Here is a 20,691-nt window from a genome sequence, read left to right as displayed (position 1 = left end):
TTTACAGTTCATTTACAGGGAAGCCCTACTTTCTCAAAAGGGTACTGCCAAAGCCTCTGCTATTTATATCAAGATATCGTACCGAGAGAGACGTTGGCTATTGGTCCTTTTGCTGGCGCTGTAAAAGAGGCAGTATCTTAAAAGTCAAATTAAGGAAATGACTAAATCAATATGCCGTCAAGGAGATATACAATCATTTTTTATAGTCTTTCAGATGCTGCTGAGAAGAAACTAAGTATTCATAAAACTATCAAACATTCCAGTAGACGGCCGGAAGCCATCAATTTTAGTAAGACCCCTCCCTTCTACACAACATTTCAGAGTGCATTTCATATTGATGGATGTCAAGCATTGCACTTCACTTATGATTACTAGCATTAAATGGTAGTTAGCAATGGCAGTTAGCAAAGGTAGTTAGCAATGTAATGTATATGGCAGGGAGAGCTTATTTCAAAAGGCAAATAAAACATTTTTAAAAATATATATAATAGTATTACATTTTTATCGTGATGAGGGAAGCACATCTCAATACTGCATCTGTGTCAGTTTTAAAATGTTTAGTGTGGCACTATTAAACCCCAAAGTTATTTAAAAAATGTTTTATAGAAACCTGGTCGGGGGACTGTACAAAATTTAAATAACGCATATGAGATAGGACGAGCAGCACTGGATGGGTACCCATCTCACAGTCGGACAGGATAGCTTCTGCTTAAGAGGTTGCAGCCCCTTACATCGAGCATACCAAACTTTATTTGAAATTTCATTTCCACGGGAAACATTATGGCCGCGTATTTGTTATAAACAGATGGGCCAGATGCAATGACCCTCAGTTCCAGCCACTGCAATAAGCGATTGTGCTACCAGTCTCACGATCAAACTGTAAATGAAATCAGCCCTTTCTTTAAGAGGCATTTATATTAGCAACAGCACCAGAGGGACTCCGTCCAGACTCCAATCATTTAATTCAAACGAGAAAACATTTAAATTCAACACAAAATGTTATAAAATGACAGGGAATTTGAATGACACGTCATGTGAGAACCCATTGACATCGACTGATTTCTATCAAAATTATATTGCTTTGATCCTCTAATTGTATGAATTTCTTGAGCGGAGTGCTCAGCTACCAGACAGTAAAAGCGACAAGGAAAAAGAACATAGGCCTTTTAGAAAAGGCCAAGAAAACATCCTTCCTTCCTTATCTTAATACCTAAACCGACGTGATTAAATAGCCTAAGTGAAAGGATGGTTTCCATTCAGATTGGTAATTACTTCAAGCAATGAAGGAAGAAATGAAAGAAGGATTTTAAGTATTTGAACAGGGCCCTAGGCTCACCTACCGCAGTGGTCTAATGGATTAACCCCAGGTCGCAGCTCCTAAATCATTTTTGCTGCCTCAAAGTCCCTCATGCCTTATTCATACTGTATACCCCTGCATCTGGACGGCTGTGGAGCATCATCAAAGTCGCTTTCAATTCCTAGGACGGCGTGGATAATGGAAAACTGTGCATTTCCGCTTCTGTAAATGCCTTCCACAGATTTGAAATGCCTAAATGCTAAATAAATGAAGACCCATATGGTCTGACTAGACTACGTTTTGAGATGACTTTTTGGCGTTCAAATGCCAAAATTAAGGTTCATTACTAAGCCCACCAGCAACAGAGTCCCTGATACCTTACACACAGCGTTCTCTCTTTATTAAGGAAAACATTTAATTGCAATCCACTGCAAAGGCCAAATGTATATTTGGGGATCAGGAAAGAAATGGAAGACAATCTTCCAAATGTCCTGACTGAAGAATATCATGCAATGGCCAAGAAATCTCTTACTTCTATATACACCAACCAAAGTGATGGAATAGAACAGGCTGCTTGGTGCACAGGAGTCTCATGGGCAAAATACTAGGTTATTTTATGGGAAATCCTGGAGAGGTGAGAACCAGATGGGGAGATTGAAAACACTGAGCTGCTGGCTCCCATCATTCATCAAGGCTGGGAGAAATTGAAAACAGGCCCCTGAGAGAACGCTATTCCAGACCACTCGATGGATGAAAGGAGGCAAACGTCCAATTAAATGGCTGGAAAACAGTTCTCTTCATACAATACCAGCGTAAAAAAACAAGGGTGAGAGGTGGGATGGAAAAGATGACAGGAGATATGAAAGAGCTATCGGATGGGGGATGTAGCAACCATTATCTGACTGGTGTAATATGTTAGACTCATTGACTAAAGGACGTTTAACAACCCCTTTATCAGAGGTTGTCTTGAATGAGGCTTTGTGGTTCACAAATACACTAAACAAAACCCAAATAATAGGTAATGGAAGAACTAGCAAAGTGTAAGCTAAGAATAGTTGTATTGAGGTGGACACCTGTTCCACTGTGTCCCAACTCAAAACGGACTCCGATTTGGGTAAAGTTAAGTCTGCCAATGCTACAGTGACTAGGCCTAAAGCAAAGAAGCGAGAGAAAAAGCGGTTAAGCATTAGCTACAGTCGGTTGTTCCATTCATGGCACACTAATCAAAACATCCCACTGCATCAATCGTAGCAGCCTTCTTTCCAAAATAGCTACCCATCCAGAAATGATCCACTCGCCTTTTCCATGCGGGAGGAATTCCAAACGCATATTTTTCAAGGGTCATCCACAAAATGGACAAAATGTACCAGACCGACATTGTACTTACGTAACCGGCACACTCTCTCTCGGTTTACACTTTGTCATCAAGGCAAGTAGCTTTGAACTACTGGACATCTGGCATCTGTGTTCTCCAGCCATGTGCAATCACACACATTCCACCAAAACTGACATGGGGGAGCCAAAGAAAATGGCTAAAAGCACTGCGTCTTCCATTCAAGCTATTTTTTGGTTAGGCTTCACCAAGTAGAAACGACCCAACACAAGCAAGAGTTATATAACCCAAGGGGAACCATACAGTAACCGTACTGCCTCAGTAGCTACCTGTAGAATGTCTGAACGATTGATGCTGGCCATAGCCAAGTCTGGGAAGCACAGGAAATGTAGTGTGCAACCACCAAATACTCCCCCGTACTAAATGGGTTGTGTAGGTGAATGTGTTATCTTATGGAGGTTCCTACCTGATGAGGGACTCTAGGATGAGAGGAGAGGCGCCCTTCTGGAACTCCAGCTCTTTGTAGTGGAGGGCCTTGGCGTAGGCACGACATTTGGCAGCCCTCTCACCCAGCAGAACAATGCCATTGTCGTCTCTCAGAGGCAGAGGACCCTGAAAAGACACAGGACATACATTAGACGGGTGGATTGATGGAAGGATGGATGCCGTGGCACTGCGCTGAACTAGCGTAATCCAACGATGGGGTGGGTACACCTTTATTCCAGCCCACACATGATTCAGCTAATAAATACCCAGACAGAGGATAGTGATGAGTGGATTATTTGAATCTGGTCTGTGACTGCAGAGCTGGAACGAAAGCCTGCACACCAAGTAGTTCTCTCCAGGACTGGAGCTGAAGACTATGAGTATGAACCCACCTTATCGCTGTGCTCCATGAACTCAGCCAGGTTTAGCAGGGTCTGGGTGACCTCGGCGATGTCCTGGGAGGTGAGAGCCAGTTCGATGCTGCGGATCAGCTCATCCTGCTGATCCTCACTCAGCTCAGACCAGCATGACAGGAAGGCTGCGTTGAACAGGTCCCTGACAACGAATGGGAAAGTTAGCAACAGCTTAACAGCAGTAACTTAACATGCCGATATGCTCAACCTCTACATATATTTTTTGTATATAATTCATTTAAGTCTTCAGGGCAAGATATAGGCCTCCTGTTTGTCTTGTTGTGTGTTTGAAGGACCATAAGTTCATTAGTCCATCATAATAATTATATTGGTTAGGCATCAGAAGAAAAAAATTGCCCATGGATGCCACAGGTAGGTGTGCCCAAGTTATCGCAGCAAAACAAAACATGACCTGTTTTATGAGTGGAAAAGAGGGGTCTTTTGGTTCAAACTAAACTGCAACTTGACACTTAAGAGGACCTCTGTGGCTTACTGAGGACCTCTGTGGCTTACTGAGGACCTCTGTGGCTTACTGAGGACCTCTGTGGCTTACTGAGGACCTCTGTGGCTTACTGGGGACCTCTGTGCCTTACTGAGGACCTCTGTGCCTTACTGAGGACCTCTGTGGCTTACTGAGGACCTCTGTGGCTTACTGAGGACCTCTGTGGCTTACTGAGGACCTCTGTGGCTTACTGAGGACCTCTGTGGCTTACTGAGGACCTCTGTGGCTTACTGAGGACCTCTGTGGGGGGGGGGAAACAGGGTGACTGCCTGGTGCTCTGAAGTGTGGTGGAACATTGGATGGAGGGATGGAGAGATGGAGAGAAGGAAAGGGGACAGCTATACCTGGCGAGGGGAATGTAGGTTTGGGCCAGAGACCAGCACGAGCGCAGGGCAGGGGACGACGACTCCTTCAGCAGGACCACGCTCAGCCGTCTCAGCCACTCCAGCCAGTCGTCCTTGGACACCTTCCGAGCGGCGCCCCAGGCCTGTGGCCACCAGAAAAATGTCATGAAATCACATCACGTTAATGCACTTCATATGGCAACAGTTGGGGAGAGAAGAAGTTTCCTTTAGCAGATCAGACTTGTCAGTGTATGACACTATGTTTAAGAATGATTAGACGCGCCGAGGCAAAGGTGCTTCAAATCGTTGGGCATTGGCATCTTGTAGAAAGGGAAAATAGCTGATTATATCACTAAGACATTACTTATTGCCTGGTGAAATGTGTTGGATGAAAACAGAGCACTCTGTCAAAGGAAAAAACATTTTAAATATCCACCATGAGACCCTTTGTATGAAAAATCACAATCAATGGACAATGAAGTGATTTAATAATGAGTCTCTAAAACCAAAACAACTTCCCGTTTAAGGACAAAAACTAAATGTATTACTTGAAATAAGACAAGGCACAGTGCAGGAAACAAAACACCATTTTATTTCTCCTGACCTTCTGCAGGGCTGTGGTGCTGACGTGGAGCTTCTTCATCGGCCCCGCCTCCGCCGGGCCACTACCGACATCGCCCTGGTTACTGCGCAGCTGGCGATGCTGGAAGATTAAAGGATCCTCTTCCTCCTCCGCCAAAGTGTACCCCTGAGATAAACACAGTTACCATGACACACAAACAGTGAGCTCACACACAAATCAGGGCCTTCAAAACGTGTTGTCCACACAAGTTGCATTTCCTTCCTGAAGAGAAGCACACTGTTGACAAGCAACGTCCCTCGATGATTCTTCTTCTATTACACCGTCTGCTCGGAATTCAAATTGAAACGTGTCTTCGTGTGTTCCTCACAAAGACTGCCTCCTCGCTATACCTCAACACATTTCATGGCACATGCTGACAATGTGAAAGGGTTGGAGTCAGGACTACTACCACACGATAGCATCATTGTTTTCTGGTATTCTCAGATTTAAAATTGATTAAATTGTTTGTTTTTGTCTTATCAATCTACACACAATACCTCCATAATGAAAAAGCAAAAACAGTTTATTTTGTATTTTTTTTATAAATTTGCTCATTTAGATTTTTTAAATTCTACTGAAATATCACATTTACATAAGTATTCAGACCCTGTACGCAGTACTTTGTTGAAGCAATTGCAGTCTTCTTGGGTATGACGCTACAATTATTCTCTGCAGATCCTCTCAAGCTCTGTCAGGTTGGATGGGGAGTGTCGCTGCACAGCTATTTTCAGGTCTCTCCAGAGATGTTCGATCAGGTTCAAGTCTGGGCTCTTGCTGGGCCACTCAAGGACATTCAGAGACTTGTCCCGAAGTCCAGATCTGACGCTTGGCATTCAGGCCAAAGAGTTCAATCTTGGTTTCATCAGACCAGAGAATCTTGTTTCTCATGGTCAGAGTCCTTTAGTTGCCTTTTGGCAAACTCCAAGCGGGCTGTCATGTGCCTTTTAATGAGGGGAGGCTTCTGTCTGGCCACTCTACCATAAAGGCCTGATTGGTGGAGTGCTGCAGAGATGGTTGTCCTTCAGGAAGGTTCTCTGGAGCTCTGTCAGAGTGACGATCAGGTTCTTGGACACCTCCCTGAACAAGGCCCTTCTCCCCCGATTGCTCAGTTTGGCTCGGGAGGCCAGCTCTAGGAACACTCTTGGTGGTTCCAAACTTCTTCCATTTAATAATGATAGAGGTCGCTGTGTTATTGGGGACCTTCAATGCTGCAGAAATGTGTTGGTACCCTTCCCCAGATCTGTGCCTCCTGTCACGGAGCACTACGGACAATTCCTTCCATCTCATGGCTTGGTTTTTGCTCTGACATCACTGTCAACTATGGGAACTTATATAGACAGGTGTGTGCCTTTCAAAATCATGTCCAAGCAATTGAATTTGCCACCGGTGGACTCCAATCAAGTTCTAGAAACATCTCAAGGAAGGTCAATGGAAACAGGATGCACCTGAGCTCAATTTCGAGTCTCATAGCAAAGGGTCTGAATACTTATGTAAATAAGGTATTTATATTTTTATATATATATAATAATAAATAAATAAAAACTGACCTTGACGATCCGACAGATGAGCACGTCATAGCGCTGGTGATTGATCCTGTGCTTCAACATCACTTTGTTCACCATGGGGATAAAGATCTGGTACTGAAGCCGGGAAAAGTAGAAAGAAATAGAGAGAGTAAATAAAAGAGTGTTGAGTATGTGGTGGTTTGTGCATTTAATCTGTTCACATCCATCCCCTCTGGCCATAACACTAATGACAGACGATGCCATCTGTATATGACCTCCGTTGCCCCTGGTTTGATGGTTTGATCAAAAGCTGTTGCTTTTCAAGTCGGGGCCAGACTTCCCTGCATGTGGTCTGGTTAGGTTTCTTAGGTTTGGTTGGGGCTAAGGGGGGGTGACCTCATCGACTCTCGTAGATGACATCACCGACCCGCAGGAAGTAGTAAAAACTACAGGTACAGGAGAGAACCTTGAAGAGAAACTTATGGTCCTGGTGTGTGTGTCAGTGTGTGTGTGCCAGTGCGTGTGTGTGCGTGTGTGTGTCAGCGGTTCAACGAGGGCCCTGTGGGTACGGTAACTAATAATGAGATACCTTCTTGCCCAGCTGGAAAACGAGCGACGACAATGTGTCCATGGCTGTGCTGCGTAGCTCGGGGGTGTTGTCCAGCGCGCGTACTATGGGGTGAATGATGCGCGACGCATAGTCCGTGAAGTCCAGGGACTCCGTCAGCCGGTCTAACGTCTCCAAGGCAACCCTGAAGGGTGAAGGAAACACTGATAAACAACGCCTAGAAAAAAAGCTCAGTTACCAAAGCTCACTGGGAGTGCGTTTGGCGAGAAAGGGACATCTCACTCCAAATGCTAAGAAACAGAAATGGAGGCACTTGTCAAGCCCTCTCCGCCCCAAGCCCCAAAGTATTTATGAACACTTTTCCTCCATGACGCCCAGACAATAAATGTAAGATCCTGGCACTAAGTATTTCGGAAAGTCGGCCCAGTTTCTTCAGTACAGTCGCATTAATATAATATTACCAATTGGGAGGTGATGGGGACAGACATTTAACATGGGAGTGAACATACTCATGTGACTCAGTGACCTGTGAGTCAATTCATAAACTGTCAAAATGTACTTCACAGTGCATGTGCTCTGTAACCAACTGGACGTGAGATGTTGAACTCACTTGCGGGCCTGTAGAGGTACGTCTGGGGCATCAAACAGCTTGACGATGGGAGGCAGCAACAGGTGGAGGTAGTCGTCCAGGTTAGCACCGAACAGCTGAATGGCATTGAGGAGCTGGAGATACCATATAGACAACAGAGTTAAAACGGGCAGTATAAGGAATACATCAAGGACAAGGTACAGCCCTGATGGTACACCTAATGGGAGAGATTCAGATAGAGGAGGAGCAGATAGTATGCATCCTTATACTGGTTGGATGGTCAAAAAGTATAACAACACAAGAGGTTCCAGAGGAACTTTCACCACCAGCAAAGTAAATTGTTATGTTTTCATTTTACATATGCAATGTGTATGGTATTGTTCATGAAAAGTTAGTTGCAATGCCAACATCCATGTCTTTCAAAAGGGGTTCTTAGTCATTGTGAGAAAAGGCTACAGAACAGTGTCCTTTGATACTCCTGGCCCTCCTACTTGCTTCATTATAGCACACTGGTTCCAACACGACCCTCAAGCCATGGATTTCAGCACAGTGAAGTGGCTGGATGTTTTCTGTGCAACTAACACATTTTCCTGTACATGATTACTGAATGCAAGGGGGCAGCGGGAATGTCTGTGTGTGTGTGTGTGTGTGTGTGTGTGTGTGTATGTGTGTACACGTGTCAGGTGTGGATGACATATAGGCTATGCCTTTGACTGTGAGACCCCCCCCTTTCTTCATTGCCTTGGCGAGACTACAGGAAGTAGGGAGCTCGACTGAACAGCTCCCGCTAATGATGGAGTTCTGTTTTCTTTTCTCTACTTGGACTGGAAGGTAACCCGATTCTTTCTGGCTCTACTCTGACCCTCTGGTAATACATATGGAGGCTAGACCAGGGCTGCCTTACAAATGGCACCCTATTCCCTATATAGTGCACTACTTTTGACCTGAGCCCCGCTATTGGCTCTGGTCAAAAGTAGTGCACTATATAGGGAATTTGAGACATAACCGAGAACTCGGGTTCAAAAGACCATAACCAGACGTACTGTAAGAGGTTGCAGCTAGCTGTGTGCCTCTGGTTATCGAATATCCCATCGCTGCCTTAGAGAAACAAGACACATGCTACACCGGAGAGAGAGGTTGAATAACTGTAGTGGGTTAGTTGCCCTGTGGTTTATTTTCACCCCCAAGATTTAATGTTTGAGGAAAACCCATATCAGTGTCATAGCTAAAATTGGTGAAATAAGAGAGAGTACCAGCTATGCTTCGTTGGCTGGGTGCTTGTAGTGAGTATGCTTTGGCTAGAGGCTAGACTAAAAGGGTCATGGGGTGAGTTTTGATTGCAACCACAAACAAATGGTACATGGAACAGGAAGTAAATTGGACTTTGAAGGGGGCCATGTCGTGGCAGTAGCGCAGTAGATTATGATTTTAAAGAACCGATAAATGATTTAATTTATGTAATGGTTTCTCGGGTCCTTATATATTTGACTAACCATGACTTATGGTGTACAATTACAATGTGTGTTGATGTGGTATTCATTGGATACAGGAAAAATACTTGGAACAAATACTGTACTAACAAGCGCATAATCACATTTCCTCTATGTGGTGTTGAGAATATAAAAACACACTAAATAGTCCAAAATAACAAAAGTGACTCCCGCACTCAAATTTCATGCATGTCTATCTCACTCGAGATACTTATGTCCCTGCTCGCGAGGACAATGGCATAAATAACTGGACCGATATAGAAGTGCAGAGGTAAAATAATTCCGACCCATTCTGCCTGCTGACACTCTCTTGGACAAGGTCAAACTCTGACCAAAATGTGTACAAACAAACCCCCAGAAGTGTGTGGAAGTCAGTCCTTATAAAAGAAAAAAAAGATGACATTATCCTCACGACTTTACCTTGATGGTGACACTGCGGCCCATGCTCATATCGTGCATGAAGACGCGCAGCATGTGTGGGATGAGCTGCGGCAGGTAGAGCTTGAACTCGCCGCCCAGGGCCACCACGATCTGCTCAATCAGCAGGATGATGGTGTTCTGCATGGGGTTGTTCGGTGTCCAGTACTCCTATGGAATGAGAATAATACACATGTAGTTACTTGAAACGACTGTGATATGTGGTGGTTATACCTCCCTTAGTTGAATGCACTGATTGTAACTTGCTCTGGATAAGAGTATCTGCTAAATGACTAACGTGTCAAAACGTAAACCATTATTCTGACTTGTGATCTGTGTGCACAACTTCCGCGTAAATCCTTCATTGATGCCAATGGGAGACGGTTCTCAAGTTAGGATCCCGCCCTTAAGCCATGGAGGGACATTATCTCCGTATTGAGAAATGTGTTTTTCCTAAATAATGAGTTGACCTGAATTCACACAAGTCCAGGTCCTTATGTTTTGTGCTTTTTAGGGTTTAAGAGCTTCGGAGGGTACAGCCAATGTGCTAGCGACCAAGCACTACCTCATGCGGTCCCATTGCCATACATTAGGAGAGATGAGGGTCTGGGCCTGGGGTAATTGGGTCAAATGGTGTTACCATCAAGAAACGCCAGATTTAGAAGGAGATTCCTCCTCTACGCAATGCGATGTCCTCACGTGCCAGTGGTGGGATGCCAATTTCCTGTCAATCAACTCGGCAACCTTTCTCAATATGACTCCGCCACCACTATGAAAAACAGGGTTTAAGATCTGTCACAGCCACTGGTGATTGGGAGATAATGGGGGTGTAAAGGAATGTAGTCACGCAATACATTGATGGGCCAATAGCCTTCAGCTATGAAAGCTCTTAAGAGGTATTTTGTGAGTGGCCAGTGTTCCAACCCCCGCTTTCCTGCTCTGACTGGAACTAGCCTACGTTAGGGCTGCTATTCCTACAACAGATTATGTGATTTCACCTCCCGAAGTCCCGAATGGCTATTCCAGCCCCTCATCTGGACGCATGAGGTAGACAGTTACTACAATGAATAGAGCCCTTTGTTTTACTCACCATTTATTAACTCCAGCTAAAATGTGCAATGGCTCAGCCTCCCGGAAAAGTTACTGACTGCTGATTCAGAATGTTATTTTGATTACAGTAAATAATGGACATTTGATATGCTGTTCCTTGCTAAATGAGTATGTAGTGCTAGACCAGCGGTGGCCAAACTTTTTGAAGCGAGGGCCACATCTGGATTTTCTAAATTCAACAGAGAAAAAGGACCAGTTATTTGAAAATATAAAAAAAGGTCCATTATAATTTTTACCTACTTTCGATCTCGTTTTAGACGTTCAAGAGTGGCCTAGTGTTATTTTTTACCAATAATAAATCACCCCCCCCACACACACACAAAAATAAACTACTCAAACCTCCCGCGGCTAAGATTGAATGGGCTCATAGAAGGTTTTAACAGTTGCTTTCACAGTAGGACTTCACACAGGTATTTTCTTCTTTGCACTAGTGAAGGTCTCAGTTAATTGGGAAGGAATGACACTGTAGAGTGGAGCAGTTGAATAAAATATTTCAATCCTGAACGTAGAATAGATACAACCAAATAGTCATTTCTGAAAACAACTTTTCTACAAACAAAATAACTTCTCCATAACAAACGGCTTTTAATGGAGCAACTTTCATTCTGGATGGACAAACAGGCTTCGTGCCACCAAGAGAGTCACGCTCAAGTCACATTTCCCCTTGCGCATTAGAGCCAAAGAGGAAAGTCGAGAGAGAAATGTACACAATTAAGAGTTCGCAGCTGTTTTCTGAGCGAGTGGAAAAAGAGAGAATGAAAGGGGGCCTTGTTTTTGAAGAGGCAACTCACTCTGATGAGTGTGAAGATGTCATCCATGTAGGGGCGGATGTGGATTTTTACAAAGCACACGACCATCCCCATCTGCTGGAAGAGAAACTGAAAAAGAGGGAGAGAAAATAGCAGGTGTAAGCAAAACACATCGATTGCTCACCAGTCAGGCTTAGCTTGGGAAACTATCTATCTGATTGTGGGTCAATCCTTTAGCTACGTGCTTCTCGACTCCCGATTTCAAACCCCCATTTATGGAGCGGAAAGCGTACGGTTGTAATAAAAATGGGTTGGCGCAAAACAACTTCGTAAAAAAGCAGGTAAAAACACTGAAGTGGAAAGGTTCTACCTTCACATGTATGGCACAGCCTTAACTTTACAGCTACCCTGACTTTTACCCAGCTACCTCTAAAAATCCATTATTTCACGAAACGACTCGCGGTAGTACTTAATTTCAGCTAAAACAAAGAAATACACAACAATTAAAACAGCCACAAGTGCCAATCAACAAGGAGAAATCATGAAACACGACATAGTTCCCAGCTAGCAGTAGCGAGCAAGTTACCTCTCGAATGCTAGCGTCGCACACGCGGATGACGTTGAGGAAGGTGGGCATGACCTGCGGCAGGAACTGGACACACTTCAGGCCCAGGGACTTGAAGATGAAGGTGACCGCCTGTACCACCATGGTGTGGTGGTTAGAGAGGGAGGGGTCACGCAGGATGCGCATCAGCGTCACGATGGCCACCGCTGGGTAGAACTCGTCCAGGGGGAGGTTGCCCATGTTCACCAGCATCTCACTGGTACTGTAGTCGGCTGAAAGGGGTAGAGAGAAAAGAATTCTAGCACACATGCCTATTTTTTAACTTTTGAATTATTTTCAGGCCACTGAGAGAAACAAACCATCCTTTTGTGAAGGTACAGTGCCTGTATTTGTTTGTAGCCACTTAAATAAAAATTTCATTAGAAAAATACAGGCCACCATTTCTTGTTTTTTTGTTTCTTGACATGTTATGTTTATATTGATGTTACACAGGGAAGTGTTGTGATTCGACAATGTACTGCAGTTCACTGAACAATGCACAGTAAATGTAACAAACTCAAAACGGTGGCATGTCTTTCATGCCTACAAGACAAAGCATATTGAAACATAACGAAACACCAACTGCTGTCAATTTCTCCTTTAGAGTAGTCTTTATTTCAGTCATTCATATTCACACAGTGATAATACTCATCTCTTTCTGCTTTATGACAAGGAAACTATGATACAAGTATTCCATCTTACTGCAGGGATAAGGCATTTATAGATTAAACAAATGAAAATCCTACTTCTGTTATGCACATTATATACAAACAGTATAAACAAAATTAATCTTTACATACATTTGATAACAATGGATACATTTGTTTAAAACATTGCGGTAATATAACGCATTGATAATCAACAGGAAGAATGTTAACGGTAGAAGAGTAACACAGCTGCTTCAGTTAACTGCTTTGATGCACTCCATTCTGTGTTGGTCCCATAGCCATTCCAGTCAAAGGCTGGGAAGTCGCCACACTGACGAGGAGCTCCCTCAGGGAAATGTCCACCACCACCAATACAGTAATGTTCAGTGTCGCCGCCAGTTGTTGGTTTGACCCCAGAGCAGATAGCCATGGCCGCCAGTTCATTATTTATTGGCCTGAAAGTGATGAAGCCAGGTTCAAACTGGTTTCTTGTGTTGGGTCCGTAAAGTTTTCTTGTTGTTTCTTTGTCCCCAAAGTCGTACACAATTGGAATGACAGGTCCTGTGTTCCCACTTGCCTCAGCATTATATCTCACTGGGTAGAGCTTAAAGAGTTGATGCAGATTTCCCCCTTGAATGGAGAGAAAGCTTCTCTCTGTGTGGTAACGGAGGATGGCGCCTAGGTTCCAGTGTTCCATAGGGGAGTTGTTGGGAACGTGCCACACCGAAATGTCTTCTGCCACAATGTCATAATACCCAGGATTCTTGAAGTCGTCTGAGGTGGCACCCTCTGCGGTTCCAAAAGTGGCCCTGTTGGCCCAGTTCCCATCTCCGTCTGGCCAGTTGGGGTTGCTGCCTTGCTGGCTGGACCAACGGTCACCCATTGTGCACTTCCCATACACGTTGTTCTCGTGCACGCTCGCCACAAGTGTCCAGCCGCCGCCAGCGGTGGTCATGTCGCAGAAGGTCTGGTAGACTGTCCCGCTGGCTGTGGTCAGGTAGTACAGCCCATCTTCATGTTGATTATATCGGTCCCTTATTTCCTTACAGCTTCTGCCAATGTAACTAGACCTGTTCCTCAGTCTTAAATCGGTTGCGGCAACAACTGGAGCTGCTGCATACATGTTTCCTTGTAGTGCTTCTGGAAATTGAGGCAGTTCCACCAACAGTAGATGTATGATTATCAGGAGAACACAATACTTCATGTCTTCTGTGGTGAGTTCTTAGTGAAGTATCTATTCAGTCTGTGTCCAAGACAAGGTATGTTGTCTACCCATGGCAATGCTTATATTTATACCCTTAGGGGCCATGTCTCTTGTCAACTGTGACCCACTCAACATCCAAATAAAGTTAATATTTTATTAAGTTGTCAATAGGGTTGCTAAACTCCGGAAACTTTACCAAAATCTGCAGGTTTAAAAGAGAACCCGATTGGAAGTTCCCGAAATGTTGCAACCCCAGTTATCAACAAACATGACGTGGCGATAAGCACGCAATAATGGCCAGTCACCATTCTGTATTCTGTGTTGTTGGACAATTGAATGTTCTCAATATTTTGCGATGAAATTTAAATTAAAAAAGTACTAAAATCATTTCAAGGTCCTATTTCATAATGCATTAAATGAAGGAATACTTTGGGATTCTGGCAATGAACCCTTTATCTACTTCCCCAGAGTCCGATGAACTAATTTTTATGTCTCTGCATCCAGTATAAAAGGAAGTTAGAGGTAGTTTTGCAAGCCAATGCCAACTAGCGTTAGGCAATGGCTGGAAGTCTACGGTATCTTCTACCATGCTAGCAGTTACCATAGACTTCCAGGCATTGCGCTAACGCTAGTTAGCAACTTCCTTCAAACTGCACGAAGAGACACAAAAACAGTATCCACAAGTTCTTCTGACTCCAGGGAAGTAGATAACAGGTTCATTTGCAAAATACTGAAGTATCCTCCCAAGCCAAGGATTCTTGCATCACGGTCTCAAGACCCTAGGTGACCAAGGCCAACCCTGTCTGCTGCCGTGAGCAGGGTTTGGTTTTATGGTCGAGTCAGGGAGACGATATATCTGATATTCAACGTTTCATTGGCTAAGCATAGGAGTCGAGTTTCAGCCCTTAAAAGCAAGTACCACACTTCTTAATACCTTCTCCCTCCCTTTACGCTCTAGTCTAGAGCAAGACACAATAGGTGAGCACCTGGGCAGAACGCCTGTGTTCCTTTGGACAGGCCAGCTTCTCTATTGCCTCACGCGCAGTACATCGGGCCTTTACTAGGCCTAAGATAACATGAAGAGAACAATGGAGACTTGGTGCCAATTACATCAGCAACTTTCCCCCCCGAACAAAACAGATCTAGATTTGTTACAGTGCGTCAGAGGGTACATAGTAATGTCGGGACAGGAGCATTGTATCGGATCTCACCCTGAGCATGCTACAACATTATACCTTTATCATTCTTGAGCCCCCGGTGTCCAACTCCCTTAGCCTGACTTGTATTCTTTGGGTTGTGGTTGTGCTCAAGAGAGGTCTGGAGCACCTAGCCAACCACTGGAGCCACAAAGGGACAGCTAAGGTGCCACATGCGGCTCCGGAACCACAAGTTACAGACCCCTGACATAACTCATTACTTTCCAGCACTTAAGCAGGAAATACAGGACCCCCAGTACACAGCAGCAGCAAGCTGCCAAAGACTATAGCCGCATGCCAGAACTTAGAAGTTGCTGATGCTTGACAGATCGTACAACGCCTGGATAGGTATTTTAAGGATCAGCTAACCACATTAAATGTTACAGCAATTTGTCAGCCGGTGGCGTGGCACGCAACCTTTGGTTATTGTGTTGCCTCGCCTTAGCTGTGGAACACGTCCTATAGCTGCTCCAGACACTGACCTTGGCTTTAACCATATCCTACATTGGAGAGAGATAACTTCAATTCCAGACTGAGCCCCTTAAGCAGGCCAAACTGCTAAATCTACCACAGAGCACAGTCACAGCGCATCTGTGTGTTAGTGACACATAGCTCCTTATTGACATTATTTTTCATCTTCTTACAATGCTTCTGGTAAATTCATTCACATATGACAAAGTTGTTTAAAAGTTGCTGAATGTTGGATTTGAATGTGATTTCTTCTGTCATTTTTGCAAGCTGTTTTTCTCTGAACTGACGAAAAAGATTGCGCCACAGGAGACTGCACATTGTATTATCAGATGTGGAGCCTTGTGTGAGCTCAATGACGTAATGTGACATTGACATGGAACTATCTTCGGGGACTCTGTCAAAGCATGAATATGCCTCGGGGGCCCAGTCTAAAACACGGAATCAAATCCCTACCTGTATTCATGCGAAATATTTGTGATTTATGGCATGGATATAACGTAGAAACGTACAGAAGTTCACTCGTAATCTCCAGTGGACAGTGTAGCCTACTCCTGTGACCCAAATTACGTCAAGGCGTTGGTCTCGCCAGCGCGTGGACCATTAGGTCATATAAAAATCTGCCAAATTCCTCTAAAATCATTACAAAGTCGTATACATCAGGATTTATGGTAAAGTCTGTTGTTGTAGGCTGACGCCTGGTGGACTCCAAGCCTTAGGGACTAATATGTGGGTCAATGTTGATGAGCAAGGCTCCAGACTGTGTGTGTGTGTGAGATGTTGAAGACGGCAGTGGGTGCTCACCAGAGTCCTGGCTGGACTTGGACTCGGAGAGGCTGACGGCGGAAGCGTCTCGTGACTGGTCGATCATGCCAATGTTCACCTTGTGCTTGTAGGGGTCCAGGGCTCCCAGCAAGCCCAGCACACGGATAGCCTGGCAGACAAAGCAACAGAATTAAATGGAACATATCGTGTATGTCAATAGACAGAACATGCGACAAGAACAGTGAAACGTGAGGTGGGGGAGAAAGGTTGACACAGCACTTACAACAGGGCTTGAGGTTTTGGAAAAGCCAACCTCATAAAGCGTAACTCCATATAATTCTTAACAAGAAGTGCAATTCTGAGTTGTGATTCGAGGTGTCACCAGTTTAATCATTGCAACAATAAAACTGAGGGGAAAAGCCCAAATGGATAATGAATGGTACCTCTCTTCTGATCCCCTGGTTCTGCTCTGTCTTGAGAAAGTTGAGCAGCACCTCCAGAAGAGAGGGGTACTTGCGGTAGGGCTCCACCACGTATCCAGTGCTAGCAACCTGCTGGCCCAAAGTCCACAGCGCCACCTGGTGGAAAATAAGGTGTTACTACAACAACATCATCAAATCACACAAAAAAAATCGGATCCCAAATAGTCCCGTAACATGTATAAAAACATGGATCGTATGGAAAATAGAAAATTGTCTTTTTAAATAAAAAACAGGAAAACGTAATATTAACATGACCAGATATGCTTGGGGGAAAGGCTTGCAATTGAAGATATCGTGAGAATAAAAAATAAACTATGTGTCACAATTGTTGAACAAGCCTGTCACCACCCAAAGTTGTACCTGTCTCTTGGCCAATGAGGAGGAGTCCTGGAGCATGTCCATGATGATGGGGAAGAGCTCGTCCATCCACTTCCTCATCTCCAGCCCGCTCACCTAGAGTGACAACAACCAATTAGAACTCGCCTCTCTGGTGCAGAGGCCTACTGTTAGATCTCCTAGCCATCCTTGTATGTCTAATCTTTAGTAACCCTGCATTTCACTTCACCTAACAGATTCACAAATTACTGTATTCAGTCTCGTATTTCAGTTTTGATCCACTCAGCCTGTAATATTCAAAATTCACAAAACCCTTGCATATTCCGTACGTAATACATTTTATACACAGTACTCTTGGATGTTTACAACTGTTGTAGCCTGGTCATGGGTTGTGTTCAGTAGGGAGAAAACATTTTGAAACGGGGAAGCCCCGTCTGAACCAATGATGTATATAAACCCTGGATATCTGTCGCTGTGTATTGGCCATTGAGAGGCTTTGAAGCTACCGGTCAGCCATATTGGTACTCCCCAGTAGGAGCAGTCCTCCATAGGAATGAATAGAACTCTACAGTATTTCAATTAAATGTTTCAAGGACAAAATTACATGTATTTAATAATTTTTTGTTGTAGTGAGAACAGTAAGATTAGTATGTACTCTCTAAAGAAAATATGTGTATGTTTAGCTCACATAATATACACCTAACAAAAATATAAACGCAACATGAAAAGTTTTGGTCCCATGTTTCATCAACAGGAAAGATCCCAGAACCTTATTTCTCTACCATAAGCCGGCGCCATTATCATTTTGGAAAACTTGGCAGTACGTTAAACTGGCCTCACAGCCGCAGACCACAGCTGTGTGTGGGTGAGTGGTTTGCTGATGTAACATTGTGAACAGAGTGCCCCATGATGGTGGGGGGGGGTTGTTATGGGCAGGTATAAGCTATGGACAATTTACATTTACATTTAAGTCATTTGGCAGACGCTCTTATCCAGAGCGACTTACAAATTGGTGAATTCACCTTATGACATCCAGTGGAACAGCCACTTTACAATAGTGCATCTAAATGAACACAATTGCATTTTATCATCAATGGCAATTTGAATGCACAAAAATACCGTGATGAGATGTTGAGGCCCATTTTCTTTAAGGTATCTGTGACCAACAGATGCATAATCTATATTCCCAGTCATGTGAAATCCATAGAGTATAGCCTAATGAATTTATTTCAACTGAATGATTTCCTTATATGAACTGTAACTCAATAAAAATCTATTGAAATTGTTGCATGTTGCATTTATATTTTTGTTCAGTATAATTTAAAAGCATGCATTACGGTGACTGTAATATAATAAACAAGTGAAAAAACAATGTAGACATTAATAAACACATTTATATAGCTTCCAAAATATTGTTTTACAATGGAGGAGTACCAAGATGGCTGCGCAGTGGCTTCAATACAGTGCCCCCTTGTTAGTAACCCAGGGTTTACATACATAATTGATCTGAATTTGTCCAATAAGACACACTTTCTTTTCTGTTTCAATACATTTTGCAACGGTGTGACCCTACTGAACACGACCCTGACATATTGAGAATTCACACAATCCTGTTGAGTCTTTTTCCTCAGACTGTCTCTTTGGGGGAACCTGATGGTCTCTACCTGTCCTGGCACTGCCTCAGCACAAACTGTCATCAACCCTACTCTGGCATCTCCTGCACTCCCTCTGCGCTGCAGGGCCAGCCTGCCCCTAACAACTCTCACTTCCTCAACCTTCTGGGGAGTCCAGCAGTTCACCTGAGCAGAGAGAGTAAGCAGGCACAGTGAACACTACTGAAATGAATGGGAAATACATGGTTGATTCCCACGGGAGAAAGTTAAGTTGGCCACCATCGGCAGACACAGGTACATAGTGCAGACACAAAGGCATACAGGGCACATAGAATAGAACAGAGTAGAATACACTAAATATTGAAAATCTATACACTGAACGTCACAAGCATTCACTGTCAGGGTTAAAAAGGACTCCTTACCTGAGCCAACTCTCCAATAGTGGCCAGGACACTGATGACCACTCCAGGGTTGGGGTCTGGGTCTTTAAGCTTCAGGATCAGGGCCTGAAACAGAGAGAATGAGCTTAGAGCCAACAGTCAATTGAATTATTTGAATTATTTCAACATTTCTAATACTAATAAATGGTTCATTTAAAAGTTCATTTGAATGAGGAAAACGTTCTTTAGATGTTACAGGGTGGCTAACGGTAGTATCTATTGGATGGAATCTAAATATACTGCTTCTTCATAGTTGTCACAAATATGTTGTAACATGTTACATAGATGTTACTGGGTAGTTAACATATGGGGCAGCAACAATGATGGTAGGTACCTTTAGGATGGGCTCCATGTATGGGCGTATGAGGCGGGGGGCGTTGGAAACCAGGTGACCCAGCATGCGGGCACTCTGCTCCTTGTTCCTGCCCACGCCACTGTGCTCCAGCTCAGTCAGAATCTGGAACCAGCAGAAACACACACCATAGATTAGCAGCCATTCTGATGAAAGCGATAGATGGGTTTAACTTGAATTAATAAAACATCCCATTTAAAAACAAAAAGTAATTTAAAAAAGATAGAAAAAACCCCCACCATAGTTCAGCATACCTCAACATAGTCTGACATTTGTAATTCAAGCTACATCGTGAAACATTAACTTGGCTACCATTTGTTGCTGTGTTATTGAAAGGGAAGGTCCACCACTTACACTAACTCAGGAATCATTAGCATCTAGCTTAAAATTTGAAGGGATAGTTCAGTATTTTGGCAATGTGTCCCTTCTCTACTTCCCCAGTCAGGTGAACTTGTGGATGCCTGTTTATGTCTCTGTGTCCAGTATGAAGGAAGTTAGAGGTAGTTTCAAGAGCCAATCCTAACTAGCATTAGCACAATGACTGGAAGTCCATGGGTATCTACTAACATTGTAGCAGATACCCATAGACTTCCAGTCATTGCCAAGTATCCCCCTTCAATAACAACTTAAGTGCTTTTTGTTGTCTTTCAATACATCTGGCACAGAAATACACAAAATAACCTACAGGTAAAATAAGTCATTTCTGTTTACCGTTTCTGTAAATTAGATTCTGTTCTCATTCAACTTATCTGGTAAATGGGTAAAATTACTCAAATAAGACAAGTCTACTGCTTGTGTTACCTGGATGAGCATCTTGCGCAGGAAGGGCATGACGAAGGCGGGGTTCATGCTGCTGAGGCGTCCGATGGTGCAGATGGCCAGTTCCCTGATCTCAAACACCTCGTCGTTCAGCGCCACGAACAGAGCTTGCAGGTTCTCCGCCTGCGCCAGGTGGGCGTCGAAGCGCTCGTCCAGAGAGGCCAGTACACAGTAGCGGATATCTGGGTCTGAGACGGGGGAGGTCAGTAGGTAGGTAGGTAGGGAGCGAGAGAGAGGGTGAGACTCATGCTGTTTTCCTTTCTCTGTATCATATCTCCTTTCATGCTGTCTAAATAAAGTGACAAAATACTAAACGGGAGGGGGAAAAAAAATAGCGAAC

The 20,691-nt window shown here is 43.9% G+C and overlaps 2 protein-coding genes across 3 annotated transcripts in view; both read right to left on the bottom strand.

Annotated features, from left to right (window-relative positions):
- mtor (mechanistic target of rapamycin kinase) overlaps positions 1–20,691 on the bottom strand; it is a 129,731-nt gene that overhangs the window by 103,199 nt on the left and 5,841 nt on the right. For both annotated transcript variants that reach the window (XM_064923149.1, XM_064923150.1), the window contains exons 13-28: positions 20,334–20,539; positions 19,515–19,637; positions 19,163–19,246; positions 17,152–17,244; positions 16,753–16,887; positions 16,349–16,478; positions 12,012–12,262; positions 11,468–11,554; positions 9,570–9,737; positions 7,681–7,793; positions 7,092–7,254; positions 6,545–6,637; positions 4,980–5,123; positions 4,376–4,518; positions 3,509–3,671; positions 3,097–3,242 (exon numbers count right to left, since the gene is read on the bottom strand). In XM_064923149.1, the coding sequence (XP_064779221.1) occupies positions 3,097–3,242; positions 3,509–3,671; positions 4,376–4,518; positions 4,980–5,123; positions 6,545–6,637; positions 7,092–7,254; positions 7,681–7,793; positions 9,570–9,737; positions 11,468–11,554; positions 12,012–12,262; positions 16,349–16,478; positions 16,753–16,887; positions 17,152–17,244; positions 19,163–19,246; positions 19,515–19,637; positions 20,334–20,539 (2,242 nt within the window). The remainder of the gene's footprint in view (positions 1–3,096; positions 3,243–3,508; positions 3,672–4,375; positions 4,519–4,979; positions 5,124–6,544; positions 6,638–7,091; positions 7,255–7,680; positions 7,794–9,569; positions 9,738–11,467; positions 11,555–12,011; positions 12,263–16,348; positions 16,479–16,752; positions 16,888–17,151; positions 17,245–19,162; positions 19,247–19,514; positions 19,638–20,333; positions 20,540–20,691) is intronic.
- Positions 12,613–13,929, bottom strand: LOC135504503 (intelectin). The gene has a single exon (XM_064923151.1). It carries the CDS (start codon positions 13,878–13,880, stop codon positions 12,903–12,905), a length of 978 nt encoding a protein of 325 aa, XP_064779223.1. The 5' UTR covers positions 13,881–13,929; the 3' UTR covers positions 12,613–12,902.

This window comes from Oncorhynchus masou, chromosome 18 (genome assembly GCF_036934945.1).
Source record: "Oncorhynchus masou masou isolate Uvic2021 chromosome 18, UVic_Omas_1.1, whole genome shotgun sequence".
In the NCBI taxonomy this organism is placed as follows: domain Eukaryota; kingdom Metazoa; phylum Chordata; class Actinopteri; order Salmoniformes; family Salmonidae; genus Oncorhynchus; species Oncorhynchus masou.
This window is presented reverse-complemented; position numbering and strand designations above follow the sequence as displayed.